Source organism: Mytilus galloprovincialis, chromosome 6 (genome assembly GCF_965363235.1).
Source record: "Mytilus galloprovincialis chromosome 6, xbMytGall1.hap1.1, whole genome shotgun sequence".
In the NCBI taxonomy this organism is placed as follows: Eukaryota; Metazoa; Mollusca; class Bivalvia; order Mytilida; family Mytilidae; genus Mytilus; species Mytilus galloprovincialis.
In genome coordinates, this window is record NC_134843.1 from 92611635 (window position 1) to 92632155 (window position 20521).

General features: G+C 31.0%; 1 protein-coding gene across 1 annotated transcript; it reads left to right on the forward strand.

Annotated features, from left to right (window-relative positions):
• Positions 1–9027: 9027 nt before the first annotated feature.
• On the forward strand, positions 9028–20464 carry LOC143080734 (alpha-protein kinase vwkA-like). Its single transcript, XM_076256733.1, has 4 exons — positions 9028–9348; positions 10868–10964; positions 14346–14380; positions 18723–20464. Exons 1-4 carry the CDS (start codon positions 9312–9314, stop codon positions 19640–19642), a joined length of 1089 nt encoding a protein of 362 aa, XP_076112848.1. The 5' UTR covers positions 9028–9311; the 3' UTR covers positions 19643–20464.
• The last annotated feature ends 57 nt before the right edge of the window (positions 20465–20521 follow it).

Consider the following 20521-nt stretch of genomic DNA (forward strand, 5'->3'; position numbering starts at 1 on the left):
ATATGTTTGTTGTAATTTGGTAATTTTCGCTCCCTCAATAAATATTCAAATGCTTCTTGATTTGTCTTTGATTATGTGAAAGATGTAGGTAGTATATCGCAAGCTATTTTTCTTTTCATAATCTTATTTTATCAACACTTTAAGACTGAGACTATTATACTAACGTTAATATAAAATTCCAAGAATTTGGTTTTATTTAATTTTTCTTAAACAGTGACTTATAATTACATTACAATTCATATTATTTATTTTTACGTATAAGTAAGTCCACAATCTTAACATCAATCCCGATTTTATGGAAAATGTTTACTATATCATTATTTCAAAAATCTCTAACAAAAAACTTTACAAAATGTGCATCATGTTTGAAAAAGAAATACGTGCTCTTATGTTGCCGTTGCCAACTTTCAATGATTTAAAGTTGGTCGGGGTCTAGATTATTTTTTTTTAAAAAGAAAACGTTTTCATTGATTAATTTTTTTTTAAATCAGGATTGTTTTACCAGGCAAATAATTAAGAAAATTCATGTTATGTAGGAATTTACACATTTTGCTGATAAATCAGGCCGTTAGTTTTCTCGTTTGAATTGTTTTACATTTGTCATTTCGGGGCTTTTCATAGCTGACTATCAGGTAAGGGTTTTGCTCATTGTTGTTTGCATATAGAAATTATTAATTGGTCTTACACGGCCGCATCTTCTACCTAATTGTGAAAATGAGAACCGTGATTCTGTATTGTTTTGTTTTTGCTTTCGGAAACATATTTAGCAAGCTATCCTTTCATCTGATATTTTTTCACAAACTCAAGCTTCAAAAAAGGGTCGGCAATCAATACTTTTTTTTTAATATTTGAAATTATAGAATTTGGCAAAGTATGGAAAACTTTTACACAGACCAACACCTACATCACAGATTACCAGCAGGTCGAAATCCGATTTTGAATAATACAATTATTTTTTTTTAACTAGTAGTGATTTTTTTAAAGGGAAACTTCGCAAAAAAATCAAAAATTGATATTATGTTCATTCTGTATAAAAATGCTCAAATTCATAGATATTAAAGTTTTATTCCGCTAGATAAGCGATCACCATCGATTTTAAATTTAGAGTATCAATTCTCCGAGATCCGCCATCTTGTCTTCTTTCCCGATGAATAAAAACGATATGTCTATAAACCACAAAGAAACAAAACTACAGTAACCGATGTAGTCGTAATTGCGTGTCGATATCTTGTCAATCGTACGGTTGTTTAATCCGACTAACTAACTTGATACGGAAAATATTCTTACTTTTTTTTAAAATACCATGGTCTGTTGTTTTTAAACTGTTGATATTGGAATTAGGTGAAAAGTCAAATTTGAAATCATAATTAAGTGTTCCGTGAAAATTGTTTTCGAAAATCAAATTTGTTCATAATTCTTTAAAGTAATAAACTTTTTTCAAATATATTTTGATCTTCCCTCATCTGATCACCAGCATGGCTAAAGGTATTACTTCCAAAGGTATTGTGAGGGGTGTGAGGTGACACGTCCAGGTATTCAAGCGATTTCCTGTCGGGTTTGCAAGTTCATGCATCGTTTCACTTCTGCAGGTATTGATCAGTGTACACGGCTGATAACTTATAACTTATAACTTTCCATTTTGAACTATCAGATGTATAATATACAACTCTGTCTTACTTGTCATTACTAAACTCATACGCTTGTTTATAAATAACATTTCTGGTGTAAAGAATATAATTCATAAAAATATAAATAATACCCAAAAAATAAGATTTGATGAAATTAAAATCTATTTAAATATTTTTTCCAAGGGTGAATTTGGGAAAATGTAATATATAGTCATTGTCAATAGTGAAGGACAGATTGGAACAGAACAGAAATATTGATTTAAAAAAATGTACGCACTTGCCGACGATTCGTTTATACGACTGGATAGAAAGTTACGGAACTATAGCGCAATTTAAAATATATACGTGTATACATTGAACATAAGAAAAAAACATATATTTTGAATAAATAGGGGTAAAAGTGTTGAAAAAGGTCCAGTTTTATTTCAGATTTATCCTCTAAATTTACTAATTTTAAAACTTTAAATGACCAATCTAAATTTGTATGGTTGATGTCAAATGAAGATCCATTTGTTAATAACATAATGATTAAATTAATAGATAGTTTAATAAAATCTAGAAGAGTTAAATTAAGCATAAACACATGAGTAGTCCAGCTCTTCTTCTAATTATAAAACGGTACTGATTGTGTTCACTCACTCATTATCTTTGAGAATATATACTGTATTTGTTGTCTCCCTTCTCTTATATAATATTGTTTTAATTTTATTGTCATGTATTGTAATTTCAATGAAAAAAATCAACACAATTATTTGTACACTTTAATTTAAACTGTAATTGTACTGCTCCTCGGAGCGTCTTAATTGACAAATAAAAATTGTTGTTGTTGTTGTAAAATATATGCAACTGGACGTACACTAATAATCCCAAAGGGGTGTGAGTATTTTCTAGGAAAACTATCGAGTATTAAAGTTTCAAATCAATTTCGGGATTTATTTTCTTTCTTGCCGTGATATGATAGCAATTTAAAGAATAAACTGCTTATCCCGGCTTTAAATAGCGGTATTCTTGTCAGTTGAACAGCCTTATAAGTAACATTCAAAAATAGGGAAAGATGACATAAAATTCGTTGTCTTTTGTTTTTGAACAGCGTTGGTCAAATAGATAGAGTATAATATTATACGTTGTGAGACGAGGACTATTTCAACAAATACTATAAATACAAGTGGAAGTTTTCGTTTTTTGCAATTTGAGAGTAATTGATGTATCAAACGTTCAAGAATACGCATGTAAAATGTGTCACTGGATATAAAAAAAAATCAATCTCAAAACCTACTTCCGTATGGAACTTCCCCTTTCAGTGACCTGCAAATTTAACAGATGATACACTTTATAAGATTTACATGTCCAACAACGACCCACTGCTCTACATGTGTTACTGACAGCCTAAGATAGTAATTCTTCTGTTAGGTCAATTCTCTTTCGAACAATACCAGAAAACATGGAAAATAAGTTCTTTAAATTTTGACTCTGGAATTAACACCATTTTTTCGTGCGACAAACTTTATTTCTGCCGGGCGATGAGCAGACATGGGCGGAAAACAATAAACAGATAGGTTTAATATTTGTCATTCATTTAACATGTATAATATGAATACGATTGTACTTAAAAAAACTTATATAGTTAGTTTCAAGAACAACCGGGTTCAGACAAACTGTTCTGAAATCGATGCTGTTACTAATGCATTCACCCAATTCAATATTACCACCAAAGAGAGTAAATTCGTGGCAACAAAGACATTCTGTTAATAACGGCATAAGTATGCATTTAGTACACGAACACCAATCTGTGTTTTAAAAACTAGCGATGGTTGCTAAGGATATCTTGATTTCGGGAACTTTCTGCAGCTTCCATTTCATGGAGCTCTTCTTCGGTATACTCTGGCTCTAGTGCGTACCCAAAATGACCATACTCGTCGAAATCCGACTCTTTTGACTGACTGGAACCACTGTTATAGTACTATCATTCTCCGAACAAGACATTTTTAGTTATGATTTTATGATAAATTTTTGGACCATATATAAACTGTTCTATAAAAACAAGCACGCAAAAATCATAAGATAGACATATAAGTAATATGTGAGTAAAGTTAATTGAATCATTTAAGTTAATATCCTTTGGTCTCGAATGTAGTTAACTAATAAATGTGTTTTATAGGATAGCTCAAATCCTCATCCAAATAATATAATCTAGTATATGACATAACCCCTTCCTACTACACCGAGTTTTAATGCCAAGCGGTAGACATATTTTAGGTACCAATTAAGTAATTGAATGAGTAATAGATAACAATAATTAATCATAAATGTGCAAAGATTTAAAAACAAAAGTATTTTTTCTTTGTTCGTACATATTATACTCCGCTTCGGTAGAGTTATCTACTTATCTTCAGATAGTTTCAGATATCAATTAATACATGGCTTTCAAAAGTCTAAATGTAAGTGTTCTCGCACATTTTTTGCCTAATAAAGAAAATCAAAATGCTTTGGTAAAGCTATTTCTAATTTCCCCTTTTTAATGAGACTTAAATCAAGGACAAGAGGTGTTTATCATTTCATTCTGACACATGAATTAAGTTTCCCGTCTTTAACCGAAAATTGTTTATTACTTAGTAAATTAATTAATTTGAATTGAAATAAATTTTACAGCAAATATAATTAAATAATTCCACGGCGATCTATTTTTATTTGTCACAAACTTGAATTAGTATAATAGATGTGTATATTGAATGCTCCCTTGTTTTATAATCCACTGATCCGAATAGACAGTCACACCTGGCAAGGTGTGCCCTAGAGTCGTGGTTAAATACCGAAGTGCAAATAACAATTTACCTTTCAACAAGCCATCTACGAGTATTCAATTTGCCACAGAACCGTCAATACACACATCGTATAAATCTAGTCTTAGCAGAGATAGTAAAAGGTCAATAAGAGTACACCAACATATTGTCTTTACAGATTATTGTACTTTAATTTGTTCACCTCATATATCAGTCCGAAAATGCATTAATTAATAAATTTATAACTTTTTTGGTTGTCTACAAAAATAATTCGAATATATACGTTTAACATAGAAAATTTATCTCATGAATGTGTACAATTGCACGTCTGTGCGTCTTAACTTCTTATTATCGGATGTTTATTAGATAAACCATAAGTCATCAGCGCGCTTACGATTACGTTTAAATATCATTAAAAACCCAGACTTTTACTGATTGTATTTTAAATCCCGGCATGCAAAAACCAGGAGAAAACGTCACGACCTACAGGAAGTAGTTAATAATTTTTCATTAATTGTTGAATTTCTCCTTTATTACTGGACATATAGCGATAAAACTTTGTGAATATATATATTTTGTCATAATGAACATATTTAAACCATAAGTAAAAAATCGCGAATTTTCCCTTTAAGTAACTGCCTAATGTGCATGTTTACATAGTTCAGTGTTTTCTCAAGCGAACAACTATGGACCGTGAGGAATGCATTTCATGCATTTTTTATACTCAACAATATTTTTGGTTTCGCGCTTCCATTTTCAACATATAACTGAGTATCGGTTTACACAAAATCTTCTTTGACATTCATCTGATTATTTTTATGTTTTCGGTTTCAATCTTTTTGGTTTCGTTTTTACATTGTTTTAAAAGTATAATCAAAGTACTGAAGTACTGAACCTCGGATGACCGCAAGTTCTTGTGGATGGTCACAAGCACTTGTCTCAGAAAAAAAGTCACATTTCTATACCGGAAAACGGAGGCTTATGTACAGAGATATATTTTTTCTGAGACAAGTTCGTGCGTGGATGATGAATAAATGACAAGGAATTCAACTTCACTGCTTTAATATCTATTATATTGTGGCGATACAAATACGTATACTCTGGTTTGTTGTTATATATTATATTTATAATTGTATATAGCAGTTACATGTATGTATAATGTTCATCCAATTGTATATCAAATGTTCTATTCTACGATTCTAATAAAAGTGCAGTACAAGTGCATGGTGGACACTCTTCTATAACAATTCGATTTTTCCAATAGATTGGATTTGAGTAGACATTCATATTTTCCCAAAAAAACTTTCTTCTGATATTCTTCCGCATGCGTTTTCTGTACATGTGCATTTTTTAATGCATATAAATATTTGTAACGACATAATATTTTGGTATTATAAATTTCTGTTCTTATGAGTATTCATTGAAGAAGTGAATTTATAACAAGCGATAAGAAATGTTATTTTGCACTCGATGATATCCGCGTATTTATACGATCGGTTACCAGTTAAAAACTAAAGTCAAATCTCTATGGCAACAATACATCGGAATGCCCTCACGGTCATCGCGATGTAAAAATTAAAATTCAAGCTATGTTTTGTGGCGTTCTGCGAAGATAAAAAAAAAAAAAAAAAGATCTACTTTACACCGCAGATTGATTGGTTGATTTTTTTTTTTCTAGAATGAGTTGGGAGTGTCTGTAAATTAATACCTTGGAGCTAGCTGCTACATGTTTGTGTGCCATCCATCATATATGTCGGACAACTACTCTCTCACTCTCTCTCTCTCTCTCTCTCTTTCGTTCTTTCTCAAATTATGGTAAAAGAAAAGTTTCAAATTTCAATATACTAGTTTCATCACATGCCTATGTACCAGGCAATTCTGTTGGAGATTCGAGAAAATAATCTTCATTCTGCCACAATACTCCTAAGCGTAATAACCTTATTTTTCAAACACATATTGCTAGGTAGATGACTAGGAATTGTTCTACTCACAGTAGATAAAAAATTATCGTTAGCTGTACTGAAATGTTTATGACATACAAGTATTTCTCTGATAAAACGTTTTGTTAAATGAGTCGATGCGACAAAAAAAAAATGATTGCACGTTTTACTGAAATGTTCACGACTAAGGTGTACTTTTTCTCATACAATTTTTGTGAGAATTTTCATTCATGTGTATAGCTTCGAATTACAGATACTATCTGGCTTAGGAGGATAATTAAGAAGATTTCACTTTTGATCGCATTTTCTTTTTCAATATATCTTGCTTTTATAAAGTGGGAGTGTGGTCATTAGTAAGTTATCTCTTTGTTATAGCTCCGAGGCCTTGTCTTTATGACGTATCCGAGTTAAATATTTCGACATCTTATATCCTTGAAACAATGCAGATCTATATTTTAATGCATATTAAACGAGAACTTTATTTTATATAGATCATACAATATCATGAAATTATGTTATGCCAAATATGCAAGAAAATTCGTATACAGTTTAACGTTATTATAACGCGAACGTCAAATTACGGTTACGGGGACATTTCATTGGACATCTTAGATCGTTTCGGATTTTCTAACAGCAACTCAAACAAAAGTACATATCATATCATTTTAAAGGAAATTAAATGTATTTTCCATTCATATCAATAAACAGGTGTTAAAAAATTGAGATATAGTAGAATTTCGTTTGATAAAAAGCCTCTGAATTATTCTTTGTGTTATTTTGTCCATCGGGACATTTTATTGGACACGGGAAAAATGACGATGTTTTTAAAATAAGACCGCAGTTACTTAATGATGACTTCAGATAGCTTCTTCGGGACATGTATAATTTTTCTGATATTATTAAAATCCATTTTCGTCCATAATATCTTATGAAAGTGAAGACAGAAAAAAAATTACGGGTTGAACAGCTAATTGGGCCATTTTTTCTCTTTTCTATTTAAACTCTTTTGACGACCTTCCTTCTCTTAAAATCAAAAACGTCTGTTACTTCATTTTAGGTTAAATGTATACAAAACAATTGCAAAATTTTTAACCATTCTACTTACTAATGAATTCGCACTGGGATTTTAAAGACTCACATAAAACAAAATTGTAACAGCGGGACACCCTTGAAATGACGTTATAGGCATCGAAATGAGCAAAGTTTTTCATTAAAAAATAGACAAAGCACAAAATCATCTATGTTATTGATTTCTGTGGTTTATTTCCTTTCGAATGATATGCATAACATGGATATTTATTGTATAGGATAAGAGCTTGGATTTGAATAACCCGCCTTCTAACCCATATTTCCAAAGTGACACCAATATCGTGCGCAACGTCTATAGATAAGATGTCTTCAAAAACCCTACTTCCGGTAAAATCAAACATGGCGGATATAGTACTACAATAAGCTTATTTTTTAGGAGGATAATTGAAATGACAGACGGACATTTTTTACAAAACTTAATGAACAATTGAAATCAAGATATTTGAGCTTTGCGTTATTTCGCAAAGGTATGCGTTATAACGCAAAGGTTTGCGTTACAACGCAAAGGTCTGCGTTTTATCGCAAAGGTTTGCATAATAACCCAAAAGGTTTGCGATGTAACGCAAATATAGGACGAAAAATTTAAAAACAAATGTGTTGCACTAATTCGCTTCCGTAGGATACTGTTGCACCGTATTATCATTTTTTTTTACTCAGGAACATCTCATTCTTAACTTTTTCTATAGGAAAATATAAAGGTAGCAAAAATAACTGTGGCTAAATTACTCTTAACTGACATAATTTCAATTGTCCAACCCATTAACAGACTTTATTCCCTTAATTTTCACTAAAACGTGGTAATATTCACTTTTTATTACAATTATGAAATATTTACCAATGTAAATTTATGTTTTAGAACCAAAGTACTATTTTGTGTCCTTAAAATGATATCTAAAATTGTTTGTTCCGACTTTTATTAAAAAAAATGCTATGCGTATAAGCATAAATACTACATACTTGCGCGACGCCTTTTGATTTTACTGAAAACTGCGTAGACTATGAAATGTTTTTACAAGTGGAAAATGTTCTATGATAGATATCATTTTGTCAGACAGTTTTCTTTTTTTGATTTGGTTCTTATAATATGCCAAAAATCTTTATATTTAATAGAGTTTAACATTAAATTGTGCGTTTTACTCTTAACAGACGTATAACCAACCCGATTAACAGACCAATCTCCCATATAGCCGCATACTCAATATAGATTAACCGACCAATCTCTCGGTTAGCCGAGTGTCGGCCGTGATATACGGAGTATCACGTGTTAAACCCGGGACTATTGTCAATATAGTATATCCAAGGTAAAACTGAATTACAAAATTTAATAAAATAATATTTGTTGCTGTTTATATATAAGATTAACGATGTTTTTTATTAAAAGATATAAAGTATACTTTGTAGGCATTCGTTTTCCTGTTATATCCTCTTTTTTCATTGTTGGTTTCTCAACGAAAAAGGTGAATTATGTTTTTCGCAATCGTCTTTGATATACATTTGGAATGCTTTATCAATTATTAAGTAAACGCTATTACTTATTGTCGTCTATGACGTTGCCAAGGTTCTGCCGGACAACGACAACTTCCGTTATACAATCTGAAACTTTGGTTCTCAAAGAGCAAGTCGTCCCTTCCCCTCCCCTTCCCTTTTTATTAATTGTGTGTAATTTTTTTTCTTTTAAGTTTCGGCACTTTTTTATTCATTGAATTTTAGCATTTCTTTTAATTTATCAATTGAAATTTTAAAAAAGAAAATTAGAAGCACTCGCGTTTTTTCTAAATTGTCCCGTCCCCTTTTACATTTTGCCTTTCATAGACACAACTTTAGACAAATATTTTGAAAAAAATGTTAGAAAAACTCGAATAGAAAGAAAGAAAATGGATTTAAACGAAGAACAGAAAAGAAGACAGAAAGGTAAATATGTTTTATTCATTTGTATCTATTTACTTAGTTAAAAGTTTAAGAAAATAAATGTCACGATTATCCGAATGAATATAAATATGTGCCCCAATATTACAACTTATCAATTTGATATGAGGTGTCACATATAAGCAAGATTTATATGTGTGGTATGCTTCAACGAAACAGCTCACAAACTACAACTATATATAACCCAGGAAAAAAGAGGTTTGCATACAGTGTTACTGACGACATTTTAGTTTCGGCATATGTCAAGCTATACAATTCGATAATACAATGTTAACATTTAGTATATGTATTTGGATAAATTGAACTGTATCGTGTACTTCAACAGGACCGCAACCAAACAACAATTACAAAAAAAGTACTGATATAGAGGTCAACATACGGGTTTCATCAATAAAACGTTTTTGGAATAATTTGTCAAGTTATATAAATCATATATATCTATAGATCGTTTTCCTTTTACTGGTATTTCAAAAGGCAAATCTATTTAGTATAATGCTATATTTTCAAATGTACAGAAATTCAATGAGAAATGGACAGAGATGTATAATTATATTCGTATTTGACATGGCAATCTATACTGGAAGAAGTCAACCCTATACGTTTTTATTTTGATATTTATGGAAATTTTAAGTATGTTTGTTAATCGCACTAGTGTAAATAGTCATGAATAAATTAAGCGAAACTGTCAAAGGTATACACTAAAAACCAAACTATAAAAATCCATCAAATATCTGAAATTATAAGAAATATGAAATAAGACAACGAGGTTCCCATCTCGAGACAGCCACATGAGCATGTGACAGGGTCGTATTTTTTTAATGTAAAAAAAACAAAAAAAAAATTAAACGCTGGGAGTATTACTGCCACACTAGTTATTATTACATTAATTTAATCCGCTGATATGAAATCACCCTATTAAAAACATCATGAAATGGAGGATTCATATACCAAGACTTTGCACTATAAACTAAATAAATAATTGTTTAATAAAATGATTGGTTTAATATACATTTCCTTGATTTTTTTCTACTGTACAATACAAACTTGATATTATAGTGTTCTCACTTTTCTATGATGAAGTATGATTAAATTACCATATGCTAAAATTCATTAATACGAATTAAACCGTCTGATATCTTAACTAATTCGGCACTTGTTTAAATCTATTAGGATTACTCTGGACCACAGCAACGATCAATCATCGATATAATTCGTAATAATATCTACAATTGATCCTGCATCAAATTTCAATACACTCCCAAACCAGAAGGCAAGGTGCTAATTAACAGGTCATTCATTGATATACTCAAGAAACCTGATAACTAATGATTATTCATTCATATTTCATGTTTATCCAATCAATATCAATAATATAATTCAGCGTGAGATCTGTTATGTCAATCTCCTCATTTCCAATACACAAATCGAAGTCTGTTTCACCGTTATGTGTATTGATTGATACTTCAGCCTCGTACTGATAAATGTTAATGATTTGTTTCCATAGATCAAAGGAGGAGAGAAAATACATACAGGAAGATAAAAAGATCAGAGATCATCACAGAAGAACAGAGAGAGAACAAATACAGTTGGGATCAATCTTGGTAAGACTTAGTTCAGATTTGAATGTTTCTAAACACATAAATTTTTTGAATTTATTGAATAAAGTATTTCCTCATAAACTTCATGTGTATTCATCATATATAAGTATTGCATGATAATGTCAATAATTACGCGAGGGGTTTGTTTTCCAACATTCTACAAGATATTGAAATTACTCGAATTTCCCATTACTCGAAAGATCCAACGTGAAATTATATTCTAACACATTTTTGTTAAATTGTTTCATGAAAAAGACATTACACTGCTAAAGTTATAGATAGTTTTTACTTTTTGATTTTGTAGATACATACCTTATAAAATGTTTTATTGTTGTAATGTTTATTGCTTTTCATGAAAACGAAAGTTCTTATAGATGGAAAGTACACTGGAAAAATTCCGTGAATGAGATAAGAATATGATAAATTACATTACTTTAAACAAAATAGAGCTGCATTACGTTAACAGTATATTAAAACAAAAGTGTGCTGTTTAACTTCATAGTACACAGCAATCATCACTACATACCAAGTAGTTTCGTGACTACATCTGTTTATGTTTTACTCATTATATAGATTATAAGATGTTGTAACAGTCGAAACACCAAAGCTTAGAAAAACTGCAGGTAAGACGAACTATTAGTTACCTTAATTATGAGATAACCTAAACACTTTAACACTTCGTTATGTGTGGAAAACGACTTTTGAAGTTAAGTTCCAAACTAAATTTCTAGCCAATTTTAAGCTTGTCATTTGTATTTGTAAAGAACATTGTGAATTTACGATGAAATGGAATATATGTCAGAGAAGCAGCAAACCGATAATTCAAATAATTACATAAAAAAACCTCTCGTTATAAATCAGTTACAAAAAACAAAAGGAGTGTATCCGTTTACCCCTCAGTTTAGCAGGCTGACAAAGCCAACATCTGTATGTCGATTTATACCCCTAGTCGCAATGGGAGAGACCAAAGTGACGATAACCTGATAGTGGCCATAGAAATATACCTTTTTAAAACATTTTTTTTTGCTTCAATAGCAGTAACATAAGATGCACAGGTTTCAAACTTAGTAAAAAGTCTAATTACATGATTGATATTAGTTCTTATATAAGTTAAACTAGTAATTGAAATTCGAAGGTTGTAATTTTACTTTAAAAAATTTCAAAGATTAACTTCGGATCTGCGGGTATAGATTCTGCGAAAAAAGACAACAATTCAGGAAATTGTAATTTACTGAAATAATAAAATGTGTATTAGATATGAATACAAGGAAGGATGTGTTATTGATTGTTTTATGGCCTCATTCTAAGACAGGGAATTAAATACATTTTTTTTAACGTTTTATAATCTTTTTTTAACACTTAAAATAAAGAAAACGGAAATATAAATAAGATGAATCTAAACTGATTATAAATTCACTAAGGCTAAACTGATCATCAACATGCACACTGTCTAAATCCTGTCGATACTGCTGAGGTCTGTATACGTATTGATTTATACTTACCTTTTTGTGTATTGCCTTACAATGTACTATTGATTTATATATATCTTCTACCAACATCTGTTCAAGTTATACAATAACTATTAACTGCACATGCCGATAACATTCACGTATCAGCGGCACGTGCGATACATATCAAGATTCCAAACGTTTTAAATCATTAGAACACTCGCTATTATAGTTTTATCTATTTAATGTGATGCATACTTTTGATAATGCATTGTTTTAGTAAACGTGAAAAATGCTACGCCTAGCGAAGCACGTTTCGAATTCTTTCGTCTCAAGCATTTATAGACCACGAGAGCCTCAAATGTTTTAAAATATGCTTATATTACATGTATTATAAGGTATGGTAGTATTATCGTTATGTTTCGATTTATGAATTTCACTCTGTTTGATTTACTAGAACATGTAGTTGCCAGATATTACGTATAGGCGAATAGATAAAATAGGGAACGAAAACGGGGAATATGTTATAGCGACAACAACTCGACCGAAGAGTAAAAAAAGTAAAATCACAAAAATACTGATCTCCGAGGAAAACAGCCCACGGTCATGGATCTTTAACGCAGCGTGAAAATTCTGTGACCTGAAGGCAGCCTTCAGTTGGCCCCTATTAAACAATAATGTATCGTAGTTTAGTGAGATGGACGCAACATTAAACTCCAAAACATACAAATGAACCAAAATAAAATACGAACACACACAATACTATCAAAGGCTAGAGGTTCCTAGTTAGGGATATGCACAAAAATGCGGCGGGTACAATCAAACATTTTGTTTTTCTAAAAATGTTACAACAACCTTGCACAGCAATATGCATATTGCTCGGTTATTTTTAGAATATATAAAAACCGACATACTTTGTTACCGTCATGTAATGAATTTCGTGATATTGTTTAAAGTTTTATAAAAAATATCTATGATCGATTATTTTAAGAAAAAAATCTTCAAATACATGAGATAGTAAATGAAATAACAACTTATATGTTGTAAATGTCTAGGAGACAATAAGATATCTATACAATTCGAACAGTCAATGGATACAAATATGGTCGGAAATTAATAATATAACAATTATAGCCTTTTTATGAGGTCAACACAGGATATATCGACCCAAATAAGTATATTGACCTCGGACTTCGTCCTCAGTCAACATTCTTCTTTCAGGTCACTATATCCTTGTATCGACCTCATACAAAATGTAAAATTGTATACTATATTTTTAATATGTCGTCTATTAGACGCAATGAGTAGTCATTTTCGATTAACAATAAAGTGTAAAGAAAAACGAAACCTTTTGCTACCTCACAACGTTTTGGTTTGTGTACGAAAAGGGGAGAAGTAAAAATGTTTCATACCCGTGCCCTATAGCCATGTTCACACAGTAGAACGTGAAATAAAGAAGCAGTTGGTATAGTAATAAGTTCATACTAGTATATTGTGAGATTCCTGTAATGGGAATATGAACATCTTTCACCAAGTCATGATAGTTAACGTATACATTACAAAAGAGTTATTTATATGCAGTAAATAGTACGCAATATTATCTTTTCTTTTTCGGAGTCGAGAAAAAATCCAAACATAAAACATGAGACCAATCAAATCACGAATAAAGCAGAAAATTTAAATAAAAGTCAATCATCAATATATACATAAATAGATTAATGAATTCACTTACCTTTAGGTAAAAATATATATGCTCAGGTGATATAAGTAATAAATGTTACATCATGTACAATTTAAAGATTGGTAAACACCGTTTTCTTAAAATATATCTGATATCTTGCCAATCTTTTTTTTTAACAAAATAAAGACAAATATACTTCAACATGATTCATTCAACATGATTGATTTGTAATTCTTTTTTAATATTTAATTGCAGTACAAGAATTGAGCAGAAAAGAACAAAAACATCAGGTAACAAAGTAGATGATTTTGTTTGTCACAACTGTGAATCTTTTTTCTTGGCCTATGTAATACATTAAACACCTCTTTTCGACAACAAATCTGTTATCCTTCCTCTCTTGCATGCCTTTCGTAAAAAGCAGGAAAGATGCCTTTTTGGGCTTTTCCCTATTTACTGCACCACCATCACATTTGAAATGTCTAATGGTAAAGATAAATTAACAATGGTGATTACTACCATAATCTATGGTGTGTACTATAGACGATTGTTTCTTATTTGTTTAGTAAATAATCGTTGTGTACTAAAACATGGGTGTTCGATTTTGTTTTCACCAACATTTGCTATTCTTAAGTGTCAAGAAATTTAAAAAAGAATCATTAGTTTTTTTTTCACAATCGGAGAAATGCCTCGATAATTTCACTATTTATTTTATCTCACTGCATAGTGAAATTTATAGAATAAACGAGTAAGTATATAGAAGGAGATACAACAATTCTATTTATTAAAGTATAAGTTCACTTAACAGTATTAAGACTTATAAAAGAAGTGTTATACGCTTTGATATACGGATGTAAACTTTATAAATAAGCAAGCATGTGAAGCATATTAAAAAGTAGAAAGGTCAATCCACATTAAAGGATATCATATGTATTTATAATGTCATTCAAACACATTATATTTTTTGGCGAAAAAGAATGTCCCCCCCCAAAAAAAAATAAAAAAAATAAAAAGGATTTATTTATATTTATATATATACATCTGCATCGGCCAGATACTACATGTAATCGACAGATAAAGGTACAGAAGGATTGTAGTAATTTTCAAAGTAAAGGTTCTGGTGTGAAGCTATATTAAGAACCCGGTGTAAAATTACGTGTTTAGTATAAAATACCTTTCTTAAGTTATTTTGTGACAGTCTCAGTCAGGAACAAGGTAGAGTATCGGAAACTAAGTCAGAAACCTAGCCACAAAAAAAGGCATACTATACCATAGTCTATATATGATTGAGTGCAGCGGCCGATATTAGAATGTTAAGACACACTTTCATTATAGTTATATTGCAGTTACTGTGAACATTTCAGTGTCAATTTTGGTTCTATTTAACTGTTATTGTATATATTGAAATAGACGGGGATGGGGCGGGGAGTTGAGTCGTTAGACAATCATGAAGCTCCAGCCCACCACCGAACACGAACGATACAGAATGATATTGCGCTTTATAAACCAGTTCAAGGTTGTGATAATCTGTAATCATAAATCATCCCACTACAGTTTAATCGATATTTTGTTTTTCAAAAAACTAAAATTTCCAAGAAGAACCAGAACATATACTTGATAGCCTGACTACCTGAATATTTGCCGGGTACATTTCCAATTTAATTTTCGTTTCAAGTACGTTTTGTCCGCTGATAAAATACAAACTTACCTGGTAGTAAATGATATTGATAGTATACGTTATTTACATCAGTTCTATCTTTATATATATATTACATATGACGCGTGCTTCTTACATGTATATATAAAACATTTAAATATAGAGTCTTATGTAAGGTTAAAATATTCTACGGTAAAAATTATAACTTTTAATAACTTGTCATGGACCGATCACATTAATTTTATATACATGTTATTTCTGTATTGATATATATACAATGTAGAACGGTTCATGTACCGTGTAATTTATACAACGGATAATTTGACCTCTATAATTGTAATATTGGGGTTAAAAAAAAAGACGACAAATGATACAAATACCAATCAACTAGCGATCAGTTTATTCTTCATGATTCCTGTTTCAAAAAGTTTAGCACATGCTGGTTTTTCATACGTTGGAAGACCATTTATTCGGACTAATAGTCGACTTATAATGGTAAAAGTAAATAACACCGAGCGATATGGTAAACAACGTCGAATATCATATGATCTGTAGATTGGTTTGGTTATTTTCTTCATTGGGTTGCTGTATAATTCATTTAATTCAAAAGTCAATCTTATATCATTCACATATTACCTCTATTTATCTTGCAATTGGGTGTTCTACTATACATATACAGCCCCACAGATATCGCTATGCTGTATCTGTATACTATACAGATATCGCTTTAAATCTCCATCCACTGCCAGACTGAGTATTGTATGAACCTGCGTGACCTCAGAATGTGTATTGCAGTCGCATTTCAATGACGTATTAATTGCGAATTAGCGGTTACTTTTATACGTTCTGTTTGTTTTCAAACATTTCTGTAGAGCAATAAGAATCACACCAATTTTCTGATGAACAGCAGTCTTTTCTACGATGACAACTATCGATTTCAAAACTTAAATGTGTATGATTGTGTAACAAAAACAACCATGTCAATTTCAGCATGTATGTTTAGTGACTGTCCCTTTGGTATCTTTCGTCCCTCTTTTAGTGAATGTCGAGTCTGAAGTGTAGGACAACTTGTACACTCCTGTTTCAAATTGGACAATGTTTTGTTATTTGTTTTTATTGTTGAAATTAGTTGTTATGTTAAAATAGATAATTATTCACCTTTAGCGATGTATTATTGTTGACCATTCGCGATTCTTTTTTTTGCGAACCCGTCTTCATCTGAATGTGTAATTACTGTATCGTATTACTACACGGGCCTCAAGGGGTTTCAAATCGAAAATAAATGCAAAACATGTGATTTTGTGTCTTTCAAAACACAAATAATATACAGGATTACTTGCAGGATAAAGACAATAACTGTTTAGTGTCTTTAAATATCAGCTGTATTTGTACTCGGCTCGAAACAGGTGTAATAGCTCGCTAAAAGCTCGAATACACCTTGTTTTCTAGCCTCGTACAAATACAGCTGGTATTTAAAGACACTAAACAGTTATTGCCTATATAATTCATTCAATTCAATAGTCAATCGTATATCATTTACATATTACCTCTATCACGAATGAACAGTAATGGAAGCATTTCATTTTCTTGTCCAATTCACAGTTTTGAACTAAACAATGTCATGTGACGTAAATGACGGATTTATACAATACACTGTTGTCCAGCCGTCTATCTATATGGTCGTTCTTCAATTCTCTCGCCTGTCATAAATATTTCTTTCACAGAATCAAGTATGCAAGTTTGCTTAGATCAATTTACTAATTAAACCCGTACCTTCACTGCTGTTGTTGGATTTGATAAAGGAAAGCTCCTTTCTTCAGTAATTTGATTTTTTTTTAAATTGTCGTTCCAGAGTAATGAAACTTAGCTGCATGTTTTAGACAATTTGCCTTAAGTGTGTTTGGATAAATTTACTTAAAACTTTACACAATTGTTGGAATTGGATACAGCAAGGATTTATTATCTAATGTTTTCGGTTTAAGTGAAGTAGTTTTTGATTTTCAAAATTTTCTGTTTCCCCCCCCCCCCCATTTTAAAGATGCAGTGTTAAGGTTATTTTCTTCATACTTCACACACTAGCTCTAGTATTCTCAGATCAGATTACTCAATGCTCTTCAACTTTGTATTTGTTTGGTTTATAACTATTTTTATATGAGCGTCACTGGTGAGTCTAGCTTATGTAGACGAAACGCGCGTCTGGCGTAGTAAATTATAATCCTGGTACCTTTGATAAATATTTACTTCACAACTTCTATACGCAAAAAGATGCATCATGCGAACCTAATTTTATATAAGTCTTCAATGAGCAATAACATTTATGTTTGCAGAAAACATACGAATGGCCATTATAAATTATTTGATGCATGCTTGACTTCGAGTTTTATTTTAGTAAATATAAATTTAGGGCATATTATCGAAGGGTTTATACAATATGGTACACGAAGATATTGGTTTCGTGTCTTACAAGAGACTTCGAAGAAATCATACTGGTATATATAGAACCTTACCTATAACTTATATTACTCAGAAATTTAGAGATTATCAAAACGATTCACTTTATCATACACCAATCAACCTATATTATTTTCTATAAACTAGGACGCATACTTTATCTATTTATACCGGCTATAAATTATGTTTTATTTTGATTTCGAATTATTTTTTTGGACCAAATGGGACACTCATGTTTATTATCCAGACTTGAAAGTGATAGATTATATACCTCAATCATTGAAAATTCTTGAGACTATGCATGTCAAAATAACACATTTCCGCGTATTGCGATTTTTACAATTCCAAGTACTCCGACTGCATAGCCAAGTTTTAACTTGCATATTGGCAGGTGATATAAAAGGTAGTGTATTATATTCATTTATGGTCAAAATAACAAATACTATACTAGTATATAAGCGTCCAAGGTAGTTATCCGTATTATAACTGAAGTGCAATGCTTGGTAACATGATTTGTTCTATTTCAGAAATAATGGGAGTATTTTCAAAAATAAAAACAAACAACTCAACATTCTTTTCCAAAACCAAATGTGAGGATGGTCACAATTGGTGGGTCAGCTTCGAGTTTTATCCATTTGCTGTCGGCGAGCGTCATACCGTCTTTGAAGGACGTATGTACAACCAACATGGATATTGGAGCCAATCAAAAGCTGTTGTCAAATCTTTGAACGATGAAATTGGATCCGAAAACAACCTCCAGTTTGCGATAACTTGCTCAGAAAAATCCCGTTCCTTAGCTGATACTTTTAAGGATGAATTTCCAAACACCAAACATTTGAAGTTTGCCCAGCCATGTCTTTCAGAAATGGATTCTGTTTCCGTATTTAATACACCTTTTCGATATATAAAAGGATACGAAAAACAACTCGCCGAACATGAACATGTTCTTATTGAAGAATTCATAGACGGCGATTACCAATTATTTATCGACAGTGATGGCATCCGACGTCAAGAATCCGAACTTCTCGACACATTTCTACATTATTCTTATGTAGAAAGCAACGGCGACTTTGTTATATGCAAACTGGAAGGTGTAGAAAGAGATAAGGACATCAAACTATCCGGAGTCACTATCCATTCTCGAAATAGGTCATTTGGACCTTGTGACCATGGCGAACAAGGTATTCTAAACGTTTTTAAGAACCACAGATGTAATGACATTTGTAAGAACTGGCCAACACCAGCATTTGGTCTTGTTCCAAGTGCACCCGTAGGATCCGAAACTAAAATTGACATCATGGACATTCTCAAAAGTGATGCGGCAGTGTTGTTTTCAAGTAAAACCGATTTGGTTAGTCCTCCGCCGTACGAAAATTTGACGAATGCCGATATCCGTAAGATCGAAGACAGACCAATGGTTCATGGACAGTGTATCCAAAAAGTATGACCAAACACTTTACATTTTTGACATTTTTACTAGATAATGAAATTTTGATGTATTTTATTTTATATTTTGCATAGTTAATTTTACATACTAATTATGTTAAAGATAGCGAAATGTGCAAAGTAAATGCTTATCAGTCTCATTTGTTTCTCATCCTACCACTTTATTTTACGTAAATAGTGCTTTGTACATGTATGTTAATAATTTCTACGTTTTTTGTGTGTATTTAAAGATCTATCGAATCTCATTTTCACTGTAGAATCTCGCAAATTTTAAATGGCGGCTTAATGTTAAGTCATCTTTATATTTTTTCTCTGACAAATAATGAAATCTCTGTTTATATAATTTGTTTTCAATGTTTTGTGTTTATATTTATAATGTGATGTAAATGGCAGCTTCAGAAATAAGAGATCAGTATTTTAAAAATGACAAATCATACTTTTATACTCTTTTGCATCATCTATCATTAAAATTCTGTGATATATTCAATATACATATTGATGTGAAATACGCATGTGCAATAGAATTTATACAATTAATTAATTATTTGTGTTAATCATTATTACATTATTTATCATAGTGTTTATTTATACATTGTGGCGTTGTCAATACATCTAGTCTTGTTTTAGTTGAGTTTCATAAAGTTTATTATTTATCATAATTTATTCATAAAGCTTATTATTTATCATAATTTATTCATAAAGTTTATTATTTATCATAATTTATTCGTAAAGTTTATTTATATTGTATGAGTGATATCATTATTGTATTTCAATGTGTAGTGATGAAAAAAAAATATGATAAAAATAAAACATGTCATCTTTAGTTCTAAATATGCTTTGTCAATTGCCTTCGAATATTTGTGGTTATAGTTACTAGTGC